Here is a 21,447-nt window from a genome sequence, read left to right on the forward strand (position 1 = left end):
GAAAAATGGAAATAATATTATAATGGTGATAAACAAAATAGAGAATAGAAAAACAATAGAATCAGCAAGACCAAAAGTTGATTTCTTTGAAGAGATCACAAAACTGCCAAACTTTAGCTAGACTGACAAAAAAAAAAATAACTGAAATCAATAATAAAAGGGGAGACATAACTACTGACCTTATAAGGAATAAAAAGGATTATAAATGAATTCAGCAAAATTTCAGGGTACATAATCAACACACAAAAATCAGTTGTTTCTATACACCAGCAATGAACAATCACATTTCCATTTACAATAGTATCAAAAAGAATAAAACACACAGAAATAAATTTAACAACAAAGGAATACCAACATTTGTACTCTGAGAACTATAAAATACTGTTGAGAGAAGTTTTAAAAGATCTAGATAAATGGAGAGATAGTCTGTAATCATGAATTGGAAGACTCAGTATTCTTAACATGGCAGTGCTTCCCAAATTTATCTATAGACTCAACATAATCCTTATCAAGACTCCATCAGGCCTTTTTTGCAGAAATTGACAAGTCGATTCTAAAATTTTTATGGAAATCAGAGGGCCCAGAATAGTCAAAAATATCTTGCAAAGGATAAAAGTTGGAGGACTCACACTTCCCAATTTTAACACTTACTATGACACTTTTTATAAAAGCCACACGACAGTGTTGAGGTGGCATAGGATGTACGTATAGATCTATGGAACAGAATTGAGAATCCAGAAATAAACCTTTGCTTTCATAGTCTGTTGACTTCCAACAAAGGTGCCAAGGCAATTTAATGAGGAAAGAATATTCTTTTCCACAGATGGTGGTAGGAAATTGGATTTCTATAGGTAAAAGGATTAATTTAGACCTTTACTTCACAACACATACAAAAATTAATTCAAAACAGATCATAGACCTAAATGTAAGAGCAGAAATTATAAAATGTTTAGAAGAAAACATTGGAGAAAATTTCATCATTTTGGGTTAGACAAAGAGTTCTTAGATACAACAAAAGCCTGATCCATAAAAGAAAAAATTGATATATTGGACTTAATCTAAATTTAAAACTTCCATTCTTCAAAAGAGACCATTTAAAAAAAGGAAAAAGACAGCCCTCAGACTGGAAGAAAATATTTACAAATCATATGTTTGGTTAAGGACTTGTACCCAGAATCCATAATGAGAAGATAAACAACTCAATTAAAAATGGACAAAAGATTTGAGTAGACATTTTACCAAAGGAAATCTACAAATAGCTAATAAGGACATGAAAAGATGTGTAACATCATTAGTCATTAGAGAAAAGCAAACTAAAACCACATCACACTATTGAGTCTGTCAAGTGTAGCTATTAAAAATAAGAAGAGGAGGTGGGGCCAAGATGGAAAAATAGCCAGATGCTTCCTGCGATCCCTCCTACAACAAAGACCCAAAGAAACAAGTGCAACGATTGTTTTTATGACGAGGTAGGAGCCCTGAACATCAAAGGCAAAGTTAGAAAACGGACTGAGCGGAATGGGGAGGGAGAGACAGTTCAGAAGCAAAGAGGAGTTGCCGGACCTGAATCTCCAGGATCCCTCAGGTACCATTCCCAGGAACAGCTGTGGCGGGCTGGTAGTAGCATTCAGCAGCAGTTTCCTCAGGGAGAAGCAGCCAGCTGCACACCCTACTCACACGTCCAGAACCAGAGGAGAACAGCGCTCTCTGCAAAAGCTAAGTACTTGCATGTATTTTAACATGCCCTCAGCTCCCAAGCCACCTTCAGTGGCTGTTGATTACCCTAAGCTTGAGATAGGCCCTGTTAAGCACCCTGAGCCATCCTCCCAGCCTTGGAGTAGGAATAAATTCACAACTGAGGAAAAAGATAATTTGCCAGCTCCACTAACAGGGGAGCTCAAGACAGAAGTGGCTCCTGTCCAGGTATAAATGGTCCATGGACTTTGAATACCATTCCCCACTGCATGATCCTGCGTGGGCCTATTTCGGGAAAATAGGCCCTTGTTGTCAGACTGCAGCTGTTTCAGCTGTGTGGTGGAAAAGTGGGTGTTTGATATTTGACACCACTTGCCTATTAAATAGGGTCCTCACCTACCCACATCAGGGGCATGAGGACTGGTGGCTCCACTCAGGTCACCCAGCCACCCGCGACAGGGGCCCAAGGATATCTGGTACCTCCCAGTCCTTACAGCCAAAACCACTGGGTGCCAAACGTCCATCTGCAGAACCCACCCACCTGTATGCTTTAGGGAATAGGAACATGCTTTCCTCACAGACACTCGGGGGACAGTTCTCAGCCCCCCTGCTACAACCAGATGCCCGTACCTACACCAATCACCCCTGCCCCTCTAAGACTGTAGGACAGAGCCTGTATCACACACTTGATGATGAGCTACCTGGACACCTGAGCTGAATTCATACAAGAAAAGTGAATGGACTCCTAGACTGATACACCTGATGACACCTCCAGCCATCTGGTGACGGGATGTTAAGAGCTTCAAAGGCAAGAATAATCAGGCTAGCTTACTCACGCAACCCATTTGGGCATATCAAAACAATACAAGGCGCAATAAGCCAGGATACAGTAAGCAAAGATAAACTAATACAATAACTTATAGATGGCTTGGAGACAACAGTCAATATCAAGTCACATAAGGAAACAGACCATGATTGCTTCAACAAGCTCTCAAAACAAAGGATCAGTGAATCTTCTGGATGAAGATTCTTTCCTGGAATTCCCAGATGCAGAATTCAAAAGATTAATATACAGAACTCTTCAAGACATCAAGAATGAGATTAGGCAGGAGATCAGGCAATACGCAGAACAAGCCAAGAAACACACAGATAAAGTAATTGAAGAAATTTAAAAGGTTGTTCAAGAACATACTGAAAAATTTAATAAGCTGCAAGGATCCATAGAGAGACTGCAATCAGAAATTCAGAAGATTAACAATAAAATTACAGAATTAGACAACTCAATAGAAGGTCAGAAGAGTAGAATTGAGCAAGTGGAAGGCTGAATTGGTGAGCTTGAAGATAAAGCACTTGGTGCCAATATGTTTGAAGAAAAATCAGATAAAAGAGTTTTAAAAAATGAAGAAACCTTAAGAATCATGTGGAATTCTATCAAGAGAAATAACCTACAAGTGATTGGAGTACCAGAACAGGGAGGGACAACAGAAAATGCAGGGAGAATTGTTGAAGATTTGTTGGCAGAAAACTTCCCTGATATTGTGAAAGATGAGAAGATAACCTATCTGAGATGCTCATCGAACTCCACATAAGGTAGATTTTTTTAAAAAGTCATCAAGACATATAATCGTACTTGCCAAAACCAAAGATAAAGAGAGAATTTTAAGAGCAGCTAGGGATAAATGAAAAGTCACCTACAAAGGAGAGTCAATGAGAATACACTCGGACTACACGGCAGAAACCATGCAGGCCAAAAGGCAATGGGATAACTTATATAAAGCACTGAAGGAAAAAAATTCCAGCCAAGAATCATATATCCAGCAAAGCTGTCTCTCAAATATGAAGGTGAAATTAGGACATTTCCAGATAAACAGAAGTTTAGGGAATTTGTAAGAAAACAAACCAAAACTACAAGGAATACTAAAGGGAGTTCTTTGGTTATAAGATCAAAAATATCAGGTATCAACCCAAGTCTAGAACACTGTACAGAGCAATCAGAGATCAACTCAGACAGGGAAATCAAAAAAATAAATCAAGATAAAAAAATGCTAAAAACAGGGAAACAGCGATGTTATTGTGTAAAAGAAGACAACATTAAAACAATAAAGAGGGACTAAGAAATGTCATAGATCTTTCATGTGGAGAGCAAGACAAGGCGATATAAAGAAATAAAAGTTAGGTTTCAACTTAGAAAAATAGGGATAAATAGTAAGGTAACCACAAAGGAGACTAACCTACTGATCAAAATAAAATACAAGAAAAAAACAGGGACTCAGCAGAAACAAAATCAACAGCAACAAATAAGAGAAAAAGACAATTTAAAAAGATAAACTACTCAGCAGAAAAAATTAAGTGGGAAAAAAACTAAACACACAAAAAAAGACATCAAAATGACAGCACTGAACTCATAAAAAAAAAAACTCATACCTATCTATAATTAATGCTGAATGTAAATGGACTAGCAGCACCAATAAAGAGACAGAGAGTGGCAGATTGGATAAAAACACACGATCCACCTATATGCTGCCTACAAGAGACGCACATTAGACTTAGAGACACAAACTAAAACGCAAAGGATGGAAAAAATACATATCAAACAAACAACAATCAAAAAAGACCAGAAGTGGCAGTATTAATTTCCAACAAAATAGACTTTAAAGTTAAATCCACCACAAAGGAAAAAGAAGAACACTGTATAATGATTAAAGGGACAATATACCAGGAGGATATAACCATATTAAATATTTATGTACCCACTGACAGGGCTTCAAGATACATAAACTCTGACAGCATTGAAAAGTGAGACAGCTCCACAATTATAGTAGGAGACTTCAACACACCACTTTCAGTGAAGGGCAGGACATCCAGAAAGATGTTTGATAAAGACACGGAAGATCTAAACGCCACAATCAACCAACTTGACCTCATAGATATATACATAACACTCCACCCGATAGCAGCCAAGTATACTTTCTTTTCTAGTGCACATGGAACATTCTCTAGAGTAGACCACATATTAGGTCATAAAGCAAGCCTTAGCAGAATCCAAAACATCGAAATATTACAAAGCATCTTCTCTGACCATAAGGCCATAAAAGTAGAAATCAATAACACAAAAAGCAGGGACAAGAAATCAAACTCTTGGAAACTGAAAAATACCCTGCTCAAAAACGGCTGGGTTGTAGAAGACATTAAGGATGAAATAAAGAAATTCATAGAATCCAATGAAAATGAAAACATTTTCTATCAGAACCTTTTGGGACATATCGAAAGCAGTGCTCAGAGGTCAATTTATGTCAAGAAATGCACACATCCAGAAAGAAGAAAGGGCCAAAATCAAAGAATTATCCCTACAACTTGAAGAAATAGAAAGAGAGGAACAAAAGGAACCCTCAGGCACCAGAAGAAAACAAATAATAAAAATTAGACCAGAATTAAATGAAATAGAAAACAGAAAAACACTTGAAAGAGTTAACAAGACCAAAAGCTCGTTCTTTGAAAAAATTAACAAAATTGATAAACCACTGGCCAAACTGGCAAAAGAAAAACAGGAGAGGAAGGAAATAACCCAAAAAAGAAACGAGATGGGCGGTATTACAACAGACCCAACTGAAATTAAAAGAATCGTATCAGATTACTATGAAAAATTGCACTGTAACAAATTTGAAAACTTAGAAGAAATGGATGAATTCCTAGAAACACTACCTACCTAAACTAACACAAACAGAGAGAGAACAACTAAATAGACCATAACAAAAGAAGAGATTGAAAAGGTAATCAAAAAACTGCCAATAAAAAAAAGCCCTGGCCCGAACAGCTTCACTGAAAAGTTGTACCAAACTTTCAGAGACGAGTTAACACCACTACTACTAAAAGTATTTCAGAGCATAGAAAAGGACGGAATACTCCCAAACTCATTCTGTGAAGCCAGCATATCCCTGATACCAAAACCAGGTAAAGATACCACAAGAAAATTACAAATCTATTATATCTCTCATGAACTTAGATGCAAAAATCTTCAACAAAATTCTAGCCAGTAGAATTGAACAACATATCAAAAAAATAATTCACCATGACCAAGTGGGATTCATACCAGGTATGCAGGAATGGTCCAACATTAGAAAAGCAATTAATGTAATCCATCATATAAATAAAAGACAAGAACCACATGATTTTATCAAGTGATGCAGAAAAGGCATTTGACAAAGTTCAACACCCATTCATGATAAAAACTCTCAGCAAAATAGGAATAGAAGGAAAATTCCTCAACATAATAAAAGGCATTTATTCAAAACCAACAGCCAACATCACCCTAAATGGAGAGAGCCTGAAAGCATTTCCCTTGAGAACGGGAATCAGACAAGGATGTCCTTTATCACCACTCTTATTCAGGATTGTGCTGGAGGTCCCAGCCAGAGCAATTAGGCTAGATAAAGAAATAAAGGGCATCCAGATTGGTAAGGAAGAAGTAAAAGTATCTCTTTTTGCAGATGACATGAACTTATACACAGAAAACCCTCAAGAAAACTACTGAAACTAATAGGAGAGTTCAGCAGAGTATCCGGATACAAGACAAACATACAAAAATCGGTTGGATTCCTCTACACTAAAAAAAAAAAAACATCAAGAAGGAAATCACCAAATCAATACCATTTGCAGTAGCCCCCAAGAAGATAAAATACTTAGGAATAAATCTTACCAGAGATGTAAAAGACCTATACAAAGAAAACTACCAGACGCTACTGCAAGAAACCAAAAGAGACTTAACGTAAGTGGGAGAACATACCTTGCTCATAGATAGGAAGACTTAACATTGTAAAAATATCTATTCTACCAAAAGCAATATATAGATACAATGCAATTCTGATTCAGAGTCCGACGACATTTTTTAATGAGATGGAGAAACAAATCACCAACTTCATATGGAAGAGGCCCTGGATAAGTAAAGCATTACAGAAAAAGAACAACAAAGTAGGAGGCCTTACTCTACCTGATTTTAGAACCTGTCGTACCACCACAGTAGTCAAAACAGCCTGGTACTGGTACAACAACAGATACATAGACCAATGGAACAGAATTGAGAATCCAGACATAATTCCATCCACATATGAGCAGCTGATTTTTGACAAAGGCACGAAGTCAGTTAAATGGGGAAAAGACAGTCTTTTTAACAAATGGTGCTGGCATAACTGGACATCCATCTGTAAAAAAAATGAAACAAGACCTTACACCATGCACAAAAACTAACTCAAAATGGATCAAAGACCTAAATATAAAATCTAAAATGGTAAAGATTATATAAGAAAAAATAGGGGCAACGCTAGCTAGGAGCCCTAATACATGGCATGAACAGTATACGAAACATTACTAACAATGCAGAAGAGAAGCTAGATAACTGGGAGCTCCTAAAAATCAAACACCTGTGCTCATCCAAAGACTTCACCAAAAGAGAAAAAGATTACCTACAGACTGGGAAAAAGTTTTTAGCTATGCATTTCCGATCAGCACCTTATTTCTAAAATCTACATTATACTGTAAAAACTCAACTGCAAAAAGACAAATAACCCAATTAAAAAATGGGCGAAAGATATAAACAGACACTTTACTAAAGAAGACATTCAGGTAGCTAACAGATACATGAGGAAATGCTCACGATCATTAGACGTTAGAGAAATGCAAATCACAGCTACAATGAGATCCCATCTCACTCCAACAAGGCAGGCATTAATCCAAAAAACACACAATGATAAATGTTGGAGAGGTTGTGGAGAGACTGGAACACTTATACACGGCTGGTAGAAATGTAAAATGGTACAACCACTTTGGAAATCGATTGGCACTTCCTTGAAAAACTAGAAATAGAACTACCAGATGAGAGACTGGAACACTTATACACTGCTGGTGGGAATGTAAAATGGTACAACTGCTTTGGAAATCTATTTGGCACATCCTTAAAAAACTAGAAATAATATTACTAGGCGATCCAGCAATCCCACTCCTTGGAATGTATCCTAGAGAATTAAGAGCCTTTACACGAACAGATATATGCACACCCATGTTCATTGCAGCAGTGTTTACAATAGCAAAAAGTTGGAAGCAACCAAGGTGCCCATCAGTGTATGAATGGATAAATGAATTATGGTATATTCACACAATGGAATACTATGTATGCATCGATAAAGAACAATGGTGAATCTGTGGAGTATTTTATAACATGGAGGAATCTGGAAGGCATTATGCTGAGTGAAATTAGTTGCAAAAGGACAAATATTGTATAAGACCACTCTAATAACTGGAGAGATAGTTTAAACAGAGAAGAAAACATTCTTCGATGCTTACAAGAAGGGAGGAGGAAGAGAGGGAGGGAGGGGGTTTTCACTAATTAGATAGTAAACCAAACCAAAGCCACTGCCATCGAGTCGATTCCAACTCATAGCGACCCCTATAGGACAGAGTAGAACTGCCCCATAGAGTTTCCAAGGACCACCTGGCCGATTCGAACTGCCGACCTTTTGGTTAGCAGCCGTAGCACTTAACCACTACGCCACCAGGGTTTCTGATAATAATAATTAGATAGTAGACAAGAATTATTTTAGGTTATGGGAAAGATAACACATAATGCAGGCAAGGTCAGCACAAGTGGACTAAACTAAAAGCAAAGAAGTTTCCTGAATAAACTGAATGCTTCGAAGGCCAGCGTAGCAGGGGCAGGGGTTTGGGGGCTATGGTGACATCTAAGTCAATTGGCATAATAAAGTCTATTAAAATATTCCGCATCCCACTTCGGAAAGTGGCTTCTGGGGTCTTAAATGCTAGCAAGCAGCCACCTAAGATGCATCAATGGGTCTCAACCCACCTGGAGCAAAGGAGAATGAAGAACACCAAAGATACAAGGTAATTATGAGCCCAAAGGACAGAAAGGACCACATAAACCAGAGACTGCATTGGCCTGAGGCCAGAAGAGCTAGATGGTACCCAGCTACAACCGATCACTGCCCTGACAGGGAGCACAACAGAGAGCCCCTGAGGGGGCAGGAAAGCAGTGGGATGCAGACCCCAAATTCTCATAAAGAGACCAGACTTAATGGTCTGACTGAGACTAGAAGGACCCCGGAGGTCATGGTCCCTAGACCTTTTGTTAGCCCAAGACATGAGCCATTCCCAAAGCCAAGTCTTTAGACAGGGCTTGGGCTGGACTATGGGATAGAAAATGATACTGGTGAAGAATGAGCTTCTTGGTTTAATAGACACATGAGACTATGTTGGCATCTCCTGTCTGGAGGGGAGATAAGGGAGCAGGGGGGGTCAGAACCTGGCCGAATGGATGTGAAAATAAAGAGTGGAGGGAAGGAGTGTGCTGTCTCAGGGGGAGAGCAGTTAGGAGTATATACCAAGGAATCGATTCCGACTTAAAGGGATCGACTCGACGGCAGTGGGGTTTTTTTTTTTTTTTTTAATCAAAGAGTATATAAATTTTTGTATGAGAGCCTGACTTGATTTGTGAACTTTCACTTAAAACACAATGAAAATTAAAAAAGAAAAGTGCTGGGGAAGATGCGGAGCATGTGAAGTTGATAAATGTGAAGATTTGCTTGAGTCATTGCAAAGTCATTGACAAATGGAGATCTGGGAGTTTTTCATCAGTTAACAAAGAGAAAAGCAAAATATAACAGAAGAAGATCTTCTAAGTACCTACGAATATCTTTTGGACATTGTATGAATATCATGGGACAAAGAAAATTCCTTGGGAAAACTATGAAGCACTAAAATAATTTTGTGAAAGTAACTGCAAAATCAAAGATGTCATAAAGCCCTCTCACTAAATTTTGTCTGAAAAATTGTAAATCCTCCCCCCGCCCAAAATTAACAACACTTGACTATTATTCTAAGGATTAAAAGCAGGTTGTGAGTACAACCTAAATTTTGTTAAGATGAAATCAACTTCATAATTTTAGTTTCAGCTTCATCTTCAAGATAAAATTTCAATGAAAAGCTTTTCATTAGTAACTATGATGTTTTTGTTCCCCTCTTAACCAAATTCACCCATACCAATTATTCTCAAATACCTAGTTTCATTATATTTAAATCTGAAAGAAGATAATAAAAAATTGTATAAAGTGTACTTTTATTTTCTATTTTTTGTTTTCCACTTTATCATTTTTAAATTAGTGAATAGGTACTATTTACACCTTTTTTTTATTTTTTAGAACAAGATTATAAATATTTTAAGATTCTCCAAAAAAGTAGTTGAAATAAATTGTACCTTATTCCACCCAATTGCAAACATTTAGAATACCATTTTTTTGGCAACATCCTTTTAAATTCAGGTTTAAATGAGTTTGAGATGCCAAGGGTATCCATGTAGCAAAAGGAAACGTTCTAACCCACTAGCAGACTTCAGAGAACTACATTGGTGAAAATTAAAAATCTCAGCAAGGACTATTGATAATTTGAACACTCATTTTTGTTAACCTGGAATAGTGCTCGATACATAGAAAACCAAAAACCAAACCCATTGCAGTCAAGTCGATTTCAAATACCGGCTAAATGCATGGATTCTGAGTGGGACCTGACCTAAATATGTCTCTCTTGCGTGCAGTGCCCACTGAAGGTTCCTATTTCACCTGCTCCAGAGTGGGAGGCAAACGAGGAATTATCAAGGACCTCGCTGTCACGTTGCAAGGACCAGATGACAACACTCTGCTGTTTGAATCAAGATTTGAGAGTGGGAATCTGCAAAAAGCTGTCAGAATGTGAGTAACAGAGAAATTTCCCAAAGGGATGAAGATTGGAGGAGTGACTGAGAGATAGATGCCTTCGGGAATGATATTCATAGTCAGGAATGTTTGCAAAAAAGAGAGGTGATGACAAATGGTTATGAGGATGAAGTAGAAGAATGGAATAATTGCAACTCGTATTTGTCCCCAAAGTAAAATATTATCTAAGTTGTTTCTTCTGCTTATAAAATAAATTAGTACCCCTTTAAAATACATACCATAAAAAGCCCAAGTCCTGTAATTATACCTTCCTGAGATAGCAACTGGAGCCCTGGTGCCATTGTGGTTAAGAGCTCGGGCTGCTAACCAAAAGGTCGGCAGTTCGAATCCACCAGCCATCTCCTTGAAAACCCTTTAGGGCGCTCCTACTCTATCCTAAGGGTTGATATGAGTCAGAAACAACGGCAATGGTTTTTTGGTTTTGGAGACAGCTACTATTAACAGTTTGGCATATACACCTTATTCTTCATGTGCGTGTATACAAATTATATATCTTTAAAAATAAAAATAGGATAATGTCATATATACTGTTTTACAAATCGCTTTTTTCTACTTCATAAATTTTACATCTTTTTTTATGTCAGGACCACAGATCTGCCTCTTAATTTTTAATAATGCATGTTATTCTGTTGTATAGATATTCCATACCTTATTTACCATATCCTCAACTAAGGGAAAATTGAGATGTTTATAGTTTTTAGCTTTAATGAATTAATAGAATTAATGCCCCTAGGCATTTATATTTTTAAGTATTTGTGGCTTTATGGGCTAAATTCCTAGAAATGAAATTGTTGAGTCAAAGGGTTTGAACCTTTTTAATATTACTAGTTATTGTCAAATTGACCTCCAATGAGATTTCTTTTCCCATCAACAGAATATGAGTACCTTTTTCCCAGTGCTGGAATACTAATCAGATAGAGGGGGAAATGGCATCTTACTTTAATTTGTGCATCTTTAATTATGCATGTGGGTGAATACCTTTTCATACGTGTTAGTCCTGCTTCTTTTAAGCAAGATGAATCCGTTCCAGAGATATCCCTCATCTTCAAACAGTTATTAGTGGAGATAAAAATAGCACTGGAGACTTAAGGATCTCCTCCTCCAGGGTGATCTCCATGAAGGAGCTAGCAGCCTACACAACTCAGGCTGCACTACTGTTAACCATGTTTCAGAGGAATGTAGTAAAGTGGTTAGAAATTGCTGCTGGACAGCCTATAGAGAGATAACCAAGAAGGTCACAGAGCTCCCAAACATCCTGTACAGCAGCATACGTTTTGGGGACTCTTCCTGTCCCACCCCAAATAAACTTTCCTCCCCAAGTTCCTGTTAGCCTAACGTGGGTTGAAGAACTAGGTAAATTGGAGAATACATATTTGATTATTTGATGTCACAGGTTTTTATGTAGTAATAAGGTCTGTTTTTACCAGGGAAAAACAATATTTTCCCAGGTGTTTTTTTTTTTTTTGAGGGGTGTGTTGGGTTACAGAAGGAGCCCTAGTGGTGCAGTGGTTCAGCACACAGCTGCTAACCAAAAGATCAGCAATTCGAACCTACCAGCCATTCTGCAGGAGAAATATGTGGCAGTCTGCTTCCGTAAAGATTTACAGCCCTATGGGGCAGTTCTCTGTCCTGTAGGGTCACTGTGAGTTGGAATTGACTTGAAGGCAATAGATTTTTTAGGTTTTTGGTTGGGTTGCTGAGATGTTCTTCAATTTTCTCTATTACAGAGATACCTATGAGTATGAGCTTACCTTGCGAACTGACCTCTACACAAACAAACACACTCAGTGGTTTTATTTTCGAGTTCAAAACACCAGAAAGGATGTCACCTATCGATTCACCATCGTCAACTTGCTAAAGCCGAAGAGCCTTTACACTACAGGGATGAAGCCACTCATGTACTCCCAGTTGGATGCCGACACCCACAACATTGGCTGGAGAAGAGTGGGAAATGAAATCAAGTACTATAAGAACAACACAGATGACAAGCAGCAGCCGTTTTATTGTCTCACGTGGACCATTCAGTTTCCACACGACCAGGACACTTGCTTCTTTGCACACTTCTACCCATATACATACACTGACTTGCAATGCTACCTCCTGTCAGTGGCAAACAACCCCGTCCAATCCCAGTTCTGTAAGCTCCGTGCTTTATGCAGAAGCCTGGCAGGAAACACTGTCTACCTTCTCACCATCACCAACCCATCCCAAAGCCCTCAAGAGGCAGCTGCAAAGAAAGCTGTGGTCTTCAGTGCAAGAGTCCACCCAGGGGAAAGTAATGGTTCTTGGATTATGAAAGGCTTTTTGGACTTCATCCTTAGCAACTCCCCAGATGCCCAGCTCCTCAGAGACATCTTTGTCTTCAAGGTGGTACCCATGTTAAATCCAGATGGAGTAATTGTGGGGAATTATCGGTGTTCATTGGCTGGAAGGGACTTGAACAGGCATTATAAGACCATTCTGAAGGAGTCTTTCCCTTGCATCTGGTACACCAAGAACATGATAAAGAGGTGAGAGCCTTTATCTATTGATCTTTATGTGAATGCTGTGAGCACTAGCGCCAGATGCCCCCATCTGATGGGGTGTGAACTTTCTTCCAGGGCTGTAGGAGTTGGGTATGGCTTTGGAGATAGTCTTTACCATTCTTTTTGCAGTCAAATGGGTTTATTAATTTTTAGTCTTCTAACCCCAAGCTTATCTTTGGTTTGAAATGAGGCATGCAGCTTTTCAGCTAGTAAAGTCATTTCACTGATAAGTGAGTAAATGGGGAAGTTGAGAAGTCAGAAGAGTTCATAGTCTTCATTTAATCCTCACATTCACCCTGTGAGGTGAGTACAGTCAGTATTCCCATTTGATGTATGATGAGGAAATGGTGGTACAGAAAGATTAAGTAACTTGTCCAAGGACATAGAGCTAGTGGGAGGGTGGATATTTGAACATAGACCATCCATTTTCAGAGTCTGAATTCCTTATCACCATCTTATATTGCCTCTTATGAGGAAAGGAAAGTAAATCAGTCAGCAGTTTTCCAACCCTGTGTGAAAACAGTTGAGCGCTGTGACGTAACAGAGCACCCACCTTAATTTTCATTAGAAATAAAGATACAGCATATAGGAATCTGGGAACGCATGTTTCTAACCGTATCTATGGGAAAGGGCGGGAGCAGTGGTAGGCAAAATGGCCAAGAGCATGTGAAAGAGCGTGTGTTTGGGAGTGGGACAGGCCTGGGTTTGAGACCTTTTTTTACTACTGGCTGGCTCTGTGATCTTGGCCAAGTGATTTAACCTCTCTGAGCTTCATCTTCGTCATCTGTAGAATGAGTATAATGATACCTGCCTTCTGTAGTGACTGTGAGGATTAAATGAGATAATCCATTTTATCTGTTTAGCATAATACCCAGCACATTGTAAATGTGTGGTGGCAGTGGCCATTTTTGTTATCATCCTTTTCATCCTGTCATCATCATCATGGAGAAAGTGAACATGCCTGGAAGGTTTGAATACCCGGGTGTCCTGGGCAAGTTTTATAGATTTTAAGAAATAGAAGGCTTCTGTGATAAAATCTATTAAGAAAACATTCTGCATCCCACTTTGGTGAGTGGCATCTGGGGTCTTAAACACTAGCAAGCAGCCATTTAAGATGTATCAATTGGTCTCAACCTACCTGGAGCAAAGGAGAATGAAGAATACCAAAGACACAAGGTAATTATGAGCCAAGAGACAGAAAGGGCCACATAAACCAGAGACTACATCAGCCTGAGAACAGAAAAACTAGATGGTGCCCAGCTACAACTGATGACTGCCCCGACAGGGAACATAGCAGAGAATCCCTGATGGAGCAGGAGAGCTGTAGGATGCAGACCTCAAATTCTCATAAAAAGACCAGACTTAATGGTCTGACTGAGACTAGAAGGACTCCAGAGGTCTTGGTCCCCATATCTTCTGTTAGCCCAAGATAGGAACCATTCCCAAAGCCAGGTCTTCAGACAGGAATTGGACTGGGCTATAAGATAGAAAATGATACAAGTGAGGAGTGAGCTTCTTGGATAAGTAAACACATGAGGCTGTGTGGGCAGCCCCTGTCTGGAGGGGAGGTGAGAAGGCAGAGGGAGACAGAAGCTGGCTGAACGGACACAGGGAATACAGGGTGGAGAGAAGGAGTGTGCTGTCTCATTAGGTGGAGAGCAACTAGGAGTACATAGCAGGGTGAACATAAGTTTTTGTCTGAGAGACTGACTTGATTTGTAAACTTTCACTTAAAGCACAATTAAAAAAAAAAGGAAAAAAAGGCCTCTTAGGCTAGCTCTAGTTGAGTGGGTTTAATTTGAGACTATAGTAGGCTATCAGGAGACAAAGAAGATCTGGGCCTCATAGGAATTGGCCCTGGAAAGTCAGGAACTAAAGCTTTCTTTGGTTCTGCCTTTTTTCATCTCTGCAGTTACAGCCTTTCTCCCTCTCCCCACAGGTCTGCACCAGGGTGAGCTTTCTTACAATAGGTTTCCTCTGCTTCCTTACCAGTTCATACATGGCCTACCCTCCACCTCTTTCCACAGCAGGACTTTTCTACGTCAGGCTCCTAGGCAAGGGCACTGGTGACATGTTTACAACAATGGCTGAGAATGGGGACAGAACTCCTGAGAAGGGGGCTTGGACAGGCCAGAGACCCCATATAAAAAGGCATTTCAGCAGGGAAAGGCATATGACCAAGGCCTCAGAGGTGGGAAGGTTCTGCCCTGTGACAGACCAGTTTGTGTAGAAGTTGAAGGCAGGTGGTAAGAAGATAAAATATTATCTAGAAAGGATGTCTAAAAAAAAAAAAAAACTAATGCAAAAAATACTGAAGGCCACTGGGAGTTGAAATTTTCTTAGGAGGGAAGGTATCAACAACCATACTGAAGGAAGAGATTCCAAAAGATCCTTGGAATATTGTTGATTATTCACATGCGTTTGGATGTCCACTGAGTCCTTTTCATTCCCCCCAACCCCAGACTTCTTGAAGAAAGGGAAGTTCTCTTGTATTGTGATTTCCATGGCCATAGCCGTAAGAATAACATCTTCGTGTATGGCTGTAATAACAACCATCGCAAGTACTGGCTTCATGAGCGGGTCTTTCCTTTAATGTTAAGCAAAAATGCACCAGATAAGGTAAGCACATAAGGTAATTTTCTATCCATTGACTCAGGGAGAGGGAAACTCACTGCTTCCTATACTTAGTGTTTGATTTGCCACTTTGTATCTCTTTGTATTATCTTGATTAAATACATGAAACCTGTGAAAGCAGGAACTCACCAGGACTGCCTTGTTTTTCCAGGTCTAGCAAGTTTTCTGCCTTTGACAGTCTTACCACTTTCCTGTGGCTCATTTCAGTGGAAAATATTTGCATTTTCCTTCTCTGACAGGTTTCTGCCTCACACCCCTTCTGGTTCTCACAGGTTTTACTGTACCTGGACTTCAAGAACTAGGAAGGTGTGGCTTTAAAAATTGCTCTGTGTCGATAACTGGTGAATGGATAAATGAAATGTGGTACATCCACACTGTAGAATGTTATTCAGCAGTAAAAAGGAATCAAATACTGATGCATGCCCCAGCGTGGGTGAACCTCGAAAACATCATGTTAAGTGAAAGGAAGCAGTCACAAATGACCACATATTGTATGATTCCATTTATATGAAATATCCAGAATAGACAAATCTAGAGAGACTTTTGGAAGTAGATTAGTGGCTGCCTAGGGCTGGCAGGAGGGGTGTGAATTAGAGAGTGACTGCTAATGGGTACAGGTTTTTTTTTTTTTGCGGGTGGACGATGAAAATGTTTTAAACTTTAAATGAGGCAGTGGTTGCACAACTTTGAGAATATAGTTAAACCCACTGACTTGTAGTTTTTAAATGGGTGAATTCTATGGTATATGAATTCTCTCTCAATAAAGATGGTCTTTGAAAAAATTGCTCTGGTTCCTTCTCCTGGCCACCAACTTAAACTTTTTTTTTTTTTTAACTGTGCTTTAGGTGAAAACTTACAGAGTAAATTAGTTTCTCATTAAACAGTTAATAACACAAATTATTTTATGACATTGGTTGCCAACCCCATGTTGTGTCAACACTCTCCCCTTCTCTGTCCCAGGTTCCCTGTTTCCATTTGTCCATTTTTCCTGTCCTTTCCTTTTGGGCTGGTGTGCCAATTAGTCTCGTATACATGATTGAACTATGAAACACACCCCTTACGTGTGTTATCGTTGGCCCTGTAAAAAAAAACAAACAAACCCATTGCTGGCAAGTCGATTCCAACTCCTACCAACCCCATAAGACAGAATAGAATTGCCCCACAAGGTTTCCAAGGAGCAGCAGGTAGATCCAAACTGCCAGCCTTTTTGTTAGCAGCCAAATGCTTACCACTATACCACCAGGGCTAATCTTTGGATAAACTTAAAATCTTGGTAGGTAGAATTATCTATCATCTTTAATCCTGTGGCTGCAGCGCAAGAAGGAATTGGAGGACAAACAAAATGCTAATGTTGTATGAGCCCCCACAGAAAAGTTTATATAATATGAGATACAAATAACTAAGATATTAAAAGGCAAATGAGAACAACTTAAAATTTTTAATGACTGGCTAAGTAACAGCTTTGTGATGGTTGGGCATATGCAGAGTATCTACATTGATTTAGGTGTTGGTTTTTAGCATCTTATATCAATCCATAAAATGTAACTGTCATTAGAACGAAGAAATCAGGTTGGGATTAGAAAAGTATTTAAATGATAGTCCAAAGTTTCTCACATAAAGGTAGACGAGACAAAATGTTATGTGAGGAACGGCCACCCTTATCTATAAAAAGAAGGAGTTTATATGGACTCTTCACCCTTTCTTTTCTTCCTCCATTTCTCTCTTCCTTAATATTTTATGGAACGTACTTTAGGAAATAATGTATAGACATCAGAGGAACCCTTCTTATATTAGTGAATCTTAGATACCTTATATTTGCCCATTTATGAATAACAGGATTTGGATTTCTCTTTAGTTCTCTTTTCATAGTTGTAATTTTAAGGTCCAAAAGTGCAGAGAAGGAACAGGACGAGTTGTTATGTGGCGGATGGGAATCCTAAACAGTTACACCATGGAGTCTACCTTCGGCGGGTCCACCCTAGGTAAGCTTGTCATAGGCCAGCATGGCAAGGGGAAACCAAGCAAAGCACCTGGGGAGATGAAATCCTTTTGAATGTCATTGAAGTAATTGACCTAGAGGATTTCTTAATCTGTGACTTATGCTAATTTTGAGTACCTAAAAAATGGATGTGGAATATAATACTTGATGGGGCGATGTAGCATAGAGGTTGACAGGGCCCTGGAATCAGATCCATTTACAAGTTGTATGATCCTAAGTAGTTTACTTAACCTCTTAAAAACCCACGTAACCTCTTACAACCCTGTTTTTCTTTAATTGGCAATAATAATACCTGCATTATAGATACTATTTAATGGGATCGTTGTTGTTAGGTGCTATCAAGTCAATTTCAACTCATAGCAACCCCATATGACAGAATAGAACTGCCCCATAGGGTTTTCTAGGCTATAATCTTTGCGGAAGCAGACCACCAGGTCTTTCTCCCTCAGAGCCCATGGGTAAGTTCAGACCACCAACCTTTTGGTTAGCAGTTGAGCGCTTAACCGTTGCACCACCAGAGCTCCTTGTTTAGTGGAATAGTGCATGTAAAACACTTGGCATAGTGCCTACCACAGAATAAACCTCGTAATTATACCCCTTATGACTGCAAACTTTTTTTTATTGTCAAAGATTCTTCTGAACCAAACTGAAACTAGAAAGAGAGCTACCCCATCCAGAAACATAATAATCTAGAATCAGAGATGGTATTTTTGAAGAGATACTCATAGATTGGATTTGTAGTCAGTCATTAAGATTTAATTAAAAAAAAAAAAAACTATGGATTTTTCCAGGCAGTAAAAGAGACACCCACTTTACTATTGAGGATCTGAAATGCCTAGGCTATCATGTCTGTGACACCCTTCTGGATTTCTGTGACCCTGACCAAACCAAGGTAAAAATGAGTTTCAAGAAATGTAGTGATGCTACCATGATTGGCTGCTGGTAGGTCCAAAGTCAGTCCATTGGGATTATAGGTAATACTTTATTTTCCTCTTAACATTTTTCTCAAGTTTTTTATGAACGAAGAGATAATAAATCCCTCAGCTTATACACTCTCAGCAAATGGTCAGACCTCATAATTCAGCAAGAAGATAGAGGCCATCCTGCAAGCTTTCCTTTAGTGCACCTCTGTCTCACTTCTAGCTTACCTATGGTAGCACCAATTCTTACTTCCTTTTCTTCTGTTTCCTTTCTCTTCCCCAAAACGAACGCTGCCCTTTGTGCACTTGGTGACTTCCCCTATAGCGTCCCCAAGGTCTTACCTCATTAATCATCTCTTCTCTTTTCTGTGTCCTCAGTTTTTTCTTCTTTTTACTTCTCCTCAACTGCAGTGTTCTCAAGCTGCCCTATCCTAAAACACAAACACAAGTTTCCTTTGGCTTTGTTTCTGTGTTTCCCTTCATCATGCAGCTTCTTAAAAGGGAGTCTGTACTCATGGTCTCTAACTTACCTCTAATACCCCTCCAGAAATGTTGGCCCTGGGAGCATTATTATATCCACCACCCTGGATGCAATTGTTTAATAAAAAATATTTAAAGGAGAATTTGACCACACTGCAGCCTTGAATCATCTTTGCCATCGGCAAAAATCTGAACAACCCCCTTCTAACATTTCCTTCCTTGCTACTCAAAATCATAAAATAAATCAGATCATTTACTTTGTTTAAGAAATTTATCGTTAGCCTGGGAAAAGTGGATAAAGCAATGCTCATTGATGCCCTGCCCTGAAAAAAGTCTACATGTTCCTTCAGCTCATGTAATTTCTCTGTTAATATGTCCTTAGCAGCCGTGGTTACAGCTTATTCATCTTTGTTGCCCTAGCAATAAGTAAAGTGTCTGTCTGAGAATAATTAGTAAATACTTGATAGATAAATAAACGATCAAAAATAGTTCTTCGTTTCACTTCACAGTTCACACAGTGTCTAGCAGAGCTTAAAGAGCTCTTACAACAGGAAATTCATAAGAAGTTCAATGAACTTGGACAAGATGTGGATTTAGAAGGAAGTTGGAGTGACATCTCTTTGTCTGACATTGAATCCAGGTGACAAAGTTCATTTCAAAGAAAATCCAGAGAAGTTCTGTCTTTTAAAAAAGTTTTGTTTACTCTGGTTTTATTTATTTATTGGTTTGGTTTGGTTGGTTTTGGACCTCGGGCACAAAAAAATTAAATCATACTCCTCAGTCATGGCACACTTCAGTGCATTTAATTCCTTCAACAACTATGTATTGAGTGTCTGTTCTTTGCCAGGCTCTGTTCTAGACACTGGAAATGGTAGGGAGTGGGACAGGCAGTTTGTGTAGGGTAGGGCCTTGAGGGCCATTGCAGATAAAGTCTTTGGTTTTCTCCAAGGGAGATGGAAAGCTTTTGGAAGGTTTTAAGTAGAGAAATGTTACAATCTGACTTAGTTTTTGATTTTAACAGGAGTACTCTGGCTGCTGTGTGGAAAACAGGTTGTAAGGAGGAAAAGTCTAACCAGGGAAACTAATTAGGAGGCCAGTACAGTAATACAGGTGAAAGATGATGGTGGTTTAGACCAGAATGTGGTGGTGGAGGTGGAGTGGTGCGAATGGGTCGAGTTCTAGATATGTTTTGAAGTTACAACCATTAGGATCTGTTTATGGATTGGATGTCAGACATGAGAGAATGAGGAGATGAAAGGGGGAGGAGACCGTTTATGGGCAAGGACTTCAGGTTAGTCTAGATGTGCATCTAAAACTTTTGAAAGGAGAATTGAAGTGAAAAGGTAATACTCCTGCTGTCTGACTTGTAGATTCCTTATTATTAAATCTGTTTATACAGTTAGGAAGCTTTTACAGAGTATCTGGTAAGTTCCTGGCTGTCTGAATTGGTACTGGCCAGACTGCTCCCAAACAAATCACAGTCCCCCAGTCTCCTCTAGGGCTGTACATTGAGAATCCTATAGCCTCTCCCAACTGCTGCCAAAGGCAGTTTTGCCCATCTGCCCAGTGTTTACTTAACACATGGATCATGAATTCCTTGGCACCGGGGCTCTGCCTTATTCATCTTACGCCTGTGCCTAACACACTTGCCCGGCATGGAATAGGTGTTCAGGATGAATGAGTGAGTCAACGAATGAATGTGCTTGTCAAGAATTCCAGAGTCATTGAAACATAGACAATGTAGGCACATAGTAGACTAGATAACCTAGTCCTGTGCAGCTAGCCTGGTAAATGTTATACTTCTGGACATATTAACAGTTATTTTCCTTTCTTCTTTCCTTTTGAAAACAGCACCAGTGGGTCTGACAGCTCCCTCTCAGACGGTCTCCCCATTCACCTACTGAACATAGCAGATGAGGTAAGATTATTTAGACTCTTAACACCCAATAATGTAGCAGCTTTAAAAATATCATGACTTAAAAGATAATTTGGTGGAATTTTGCGGAGAGTAAACGAGATTATAATTTCCTTCTACAATCAGAAAATATGGTAATAGTGTCCTAACTGGTCACCCTGCCCTGGAAGTTTTCATTTCTTTCTTTATAACTTGCTTTAAAAAAATCTATGGAAAAAAAATATATACATGGGGACTCCATATTTATTCCATAGTTTTAACTAAAGAGAAAAATCAGTTGATAGAGATTATTAAAAATGACCCATACTGCAGGGCTTTGAGGACCATGGTTTCAGGGGACATCTAAGTCGACTGGCATAATAAAATCTATTAAGAAAACATTCTGCATCCCACTTTGGAGAGTGGCGTCTGGGGTCTTAAACGCTAGCAAGCGGCCGTCTAAGATGCATCAATTGATCTCAGCCCACCTGGAGCAAGGAAGAAGGAAGAACACCAAAGACACAAG

The 21,447-nt window shown here is 39.1% G+C and overlaps 1 protein-coding gene across 4 annotated transcripts in view; it reads left to right on the plus strand.

Moving 5' to 3' along the window:
- The window catches only part of AGBL2 (AGBL carboxypeptidase 2), a 47,924-nt gene that overhangs the window by 14,047 nt on the left and 12,430 nt on the right, over positions 1 to 21,447 (plus strand). For all 4 annotated transcript variants that reach the window (XM_010592058.3, XM_010592060.3, XM_010592061.3 and 1 more), the window contains exons 8-14: positions 10,292 to 10,445; positions 12,197 to 12,979; positions 15,457 to 15,613; positions 17,484 to 17,610; positions 18,419 to 18,519; positions 19,537 to 19,667; positions 20,879 to 20,945. In XM_010592058.3, coding sequence (XP_010590360.1) covers positions 10,292 to 10,445; positions 12,197 to 12,979; positions 15,457 to 15,613; positions 17,484 to 17,610; positions 18,419 to 18,519; positions 19,537 to 19,667; positions 20,879 to 20,945 — 1,520 coding nt within the window. The remainder of the gene's footprint in view (positions 1 to 10,291; positions 10,446 to 12,196; positions 12,980 to 15,456; positions 15,614 to 17,483; positions 17,611 to 18,418; positions 18,520 to 19,536; positions 19,668 to 20,878; positions 20,946 to 21,447) is intronic.

The sequence above is a fragment of the Loxodonta africana genome, chromosome 7, assembly GCF_030014295.1.
Source record: "Loxodonta africana isolate mLoxAfr1 chromosome 7, mLoxAfr1.hap2, whole genome shotgun sequence".
In the NCBI taxonomy this organism is placed as follows: Eukaryota; Metazoa; Chordata; class Mammalia; order Proboscidea; family Elephantidae; genus Loxodonta; species Loxodonta africana.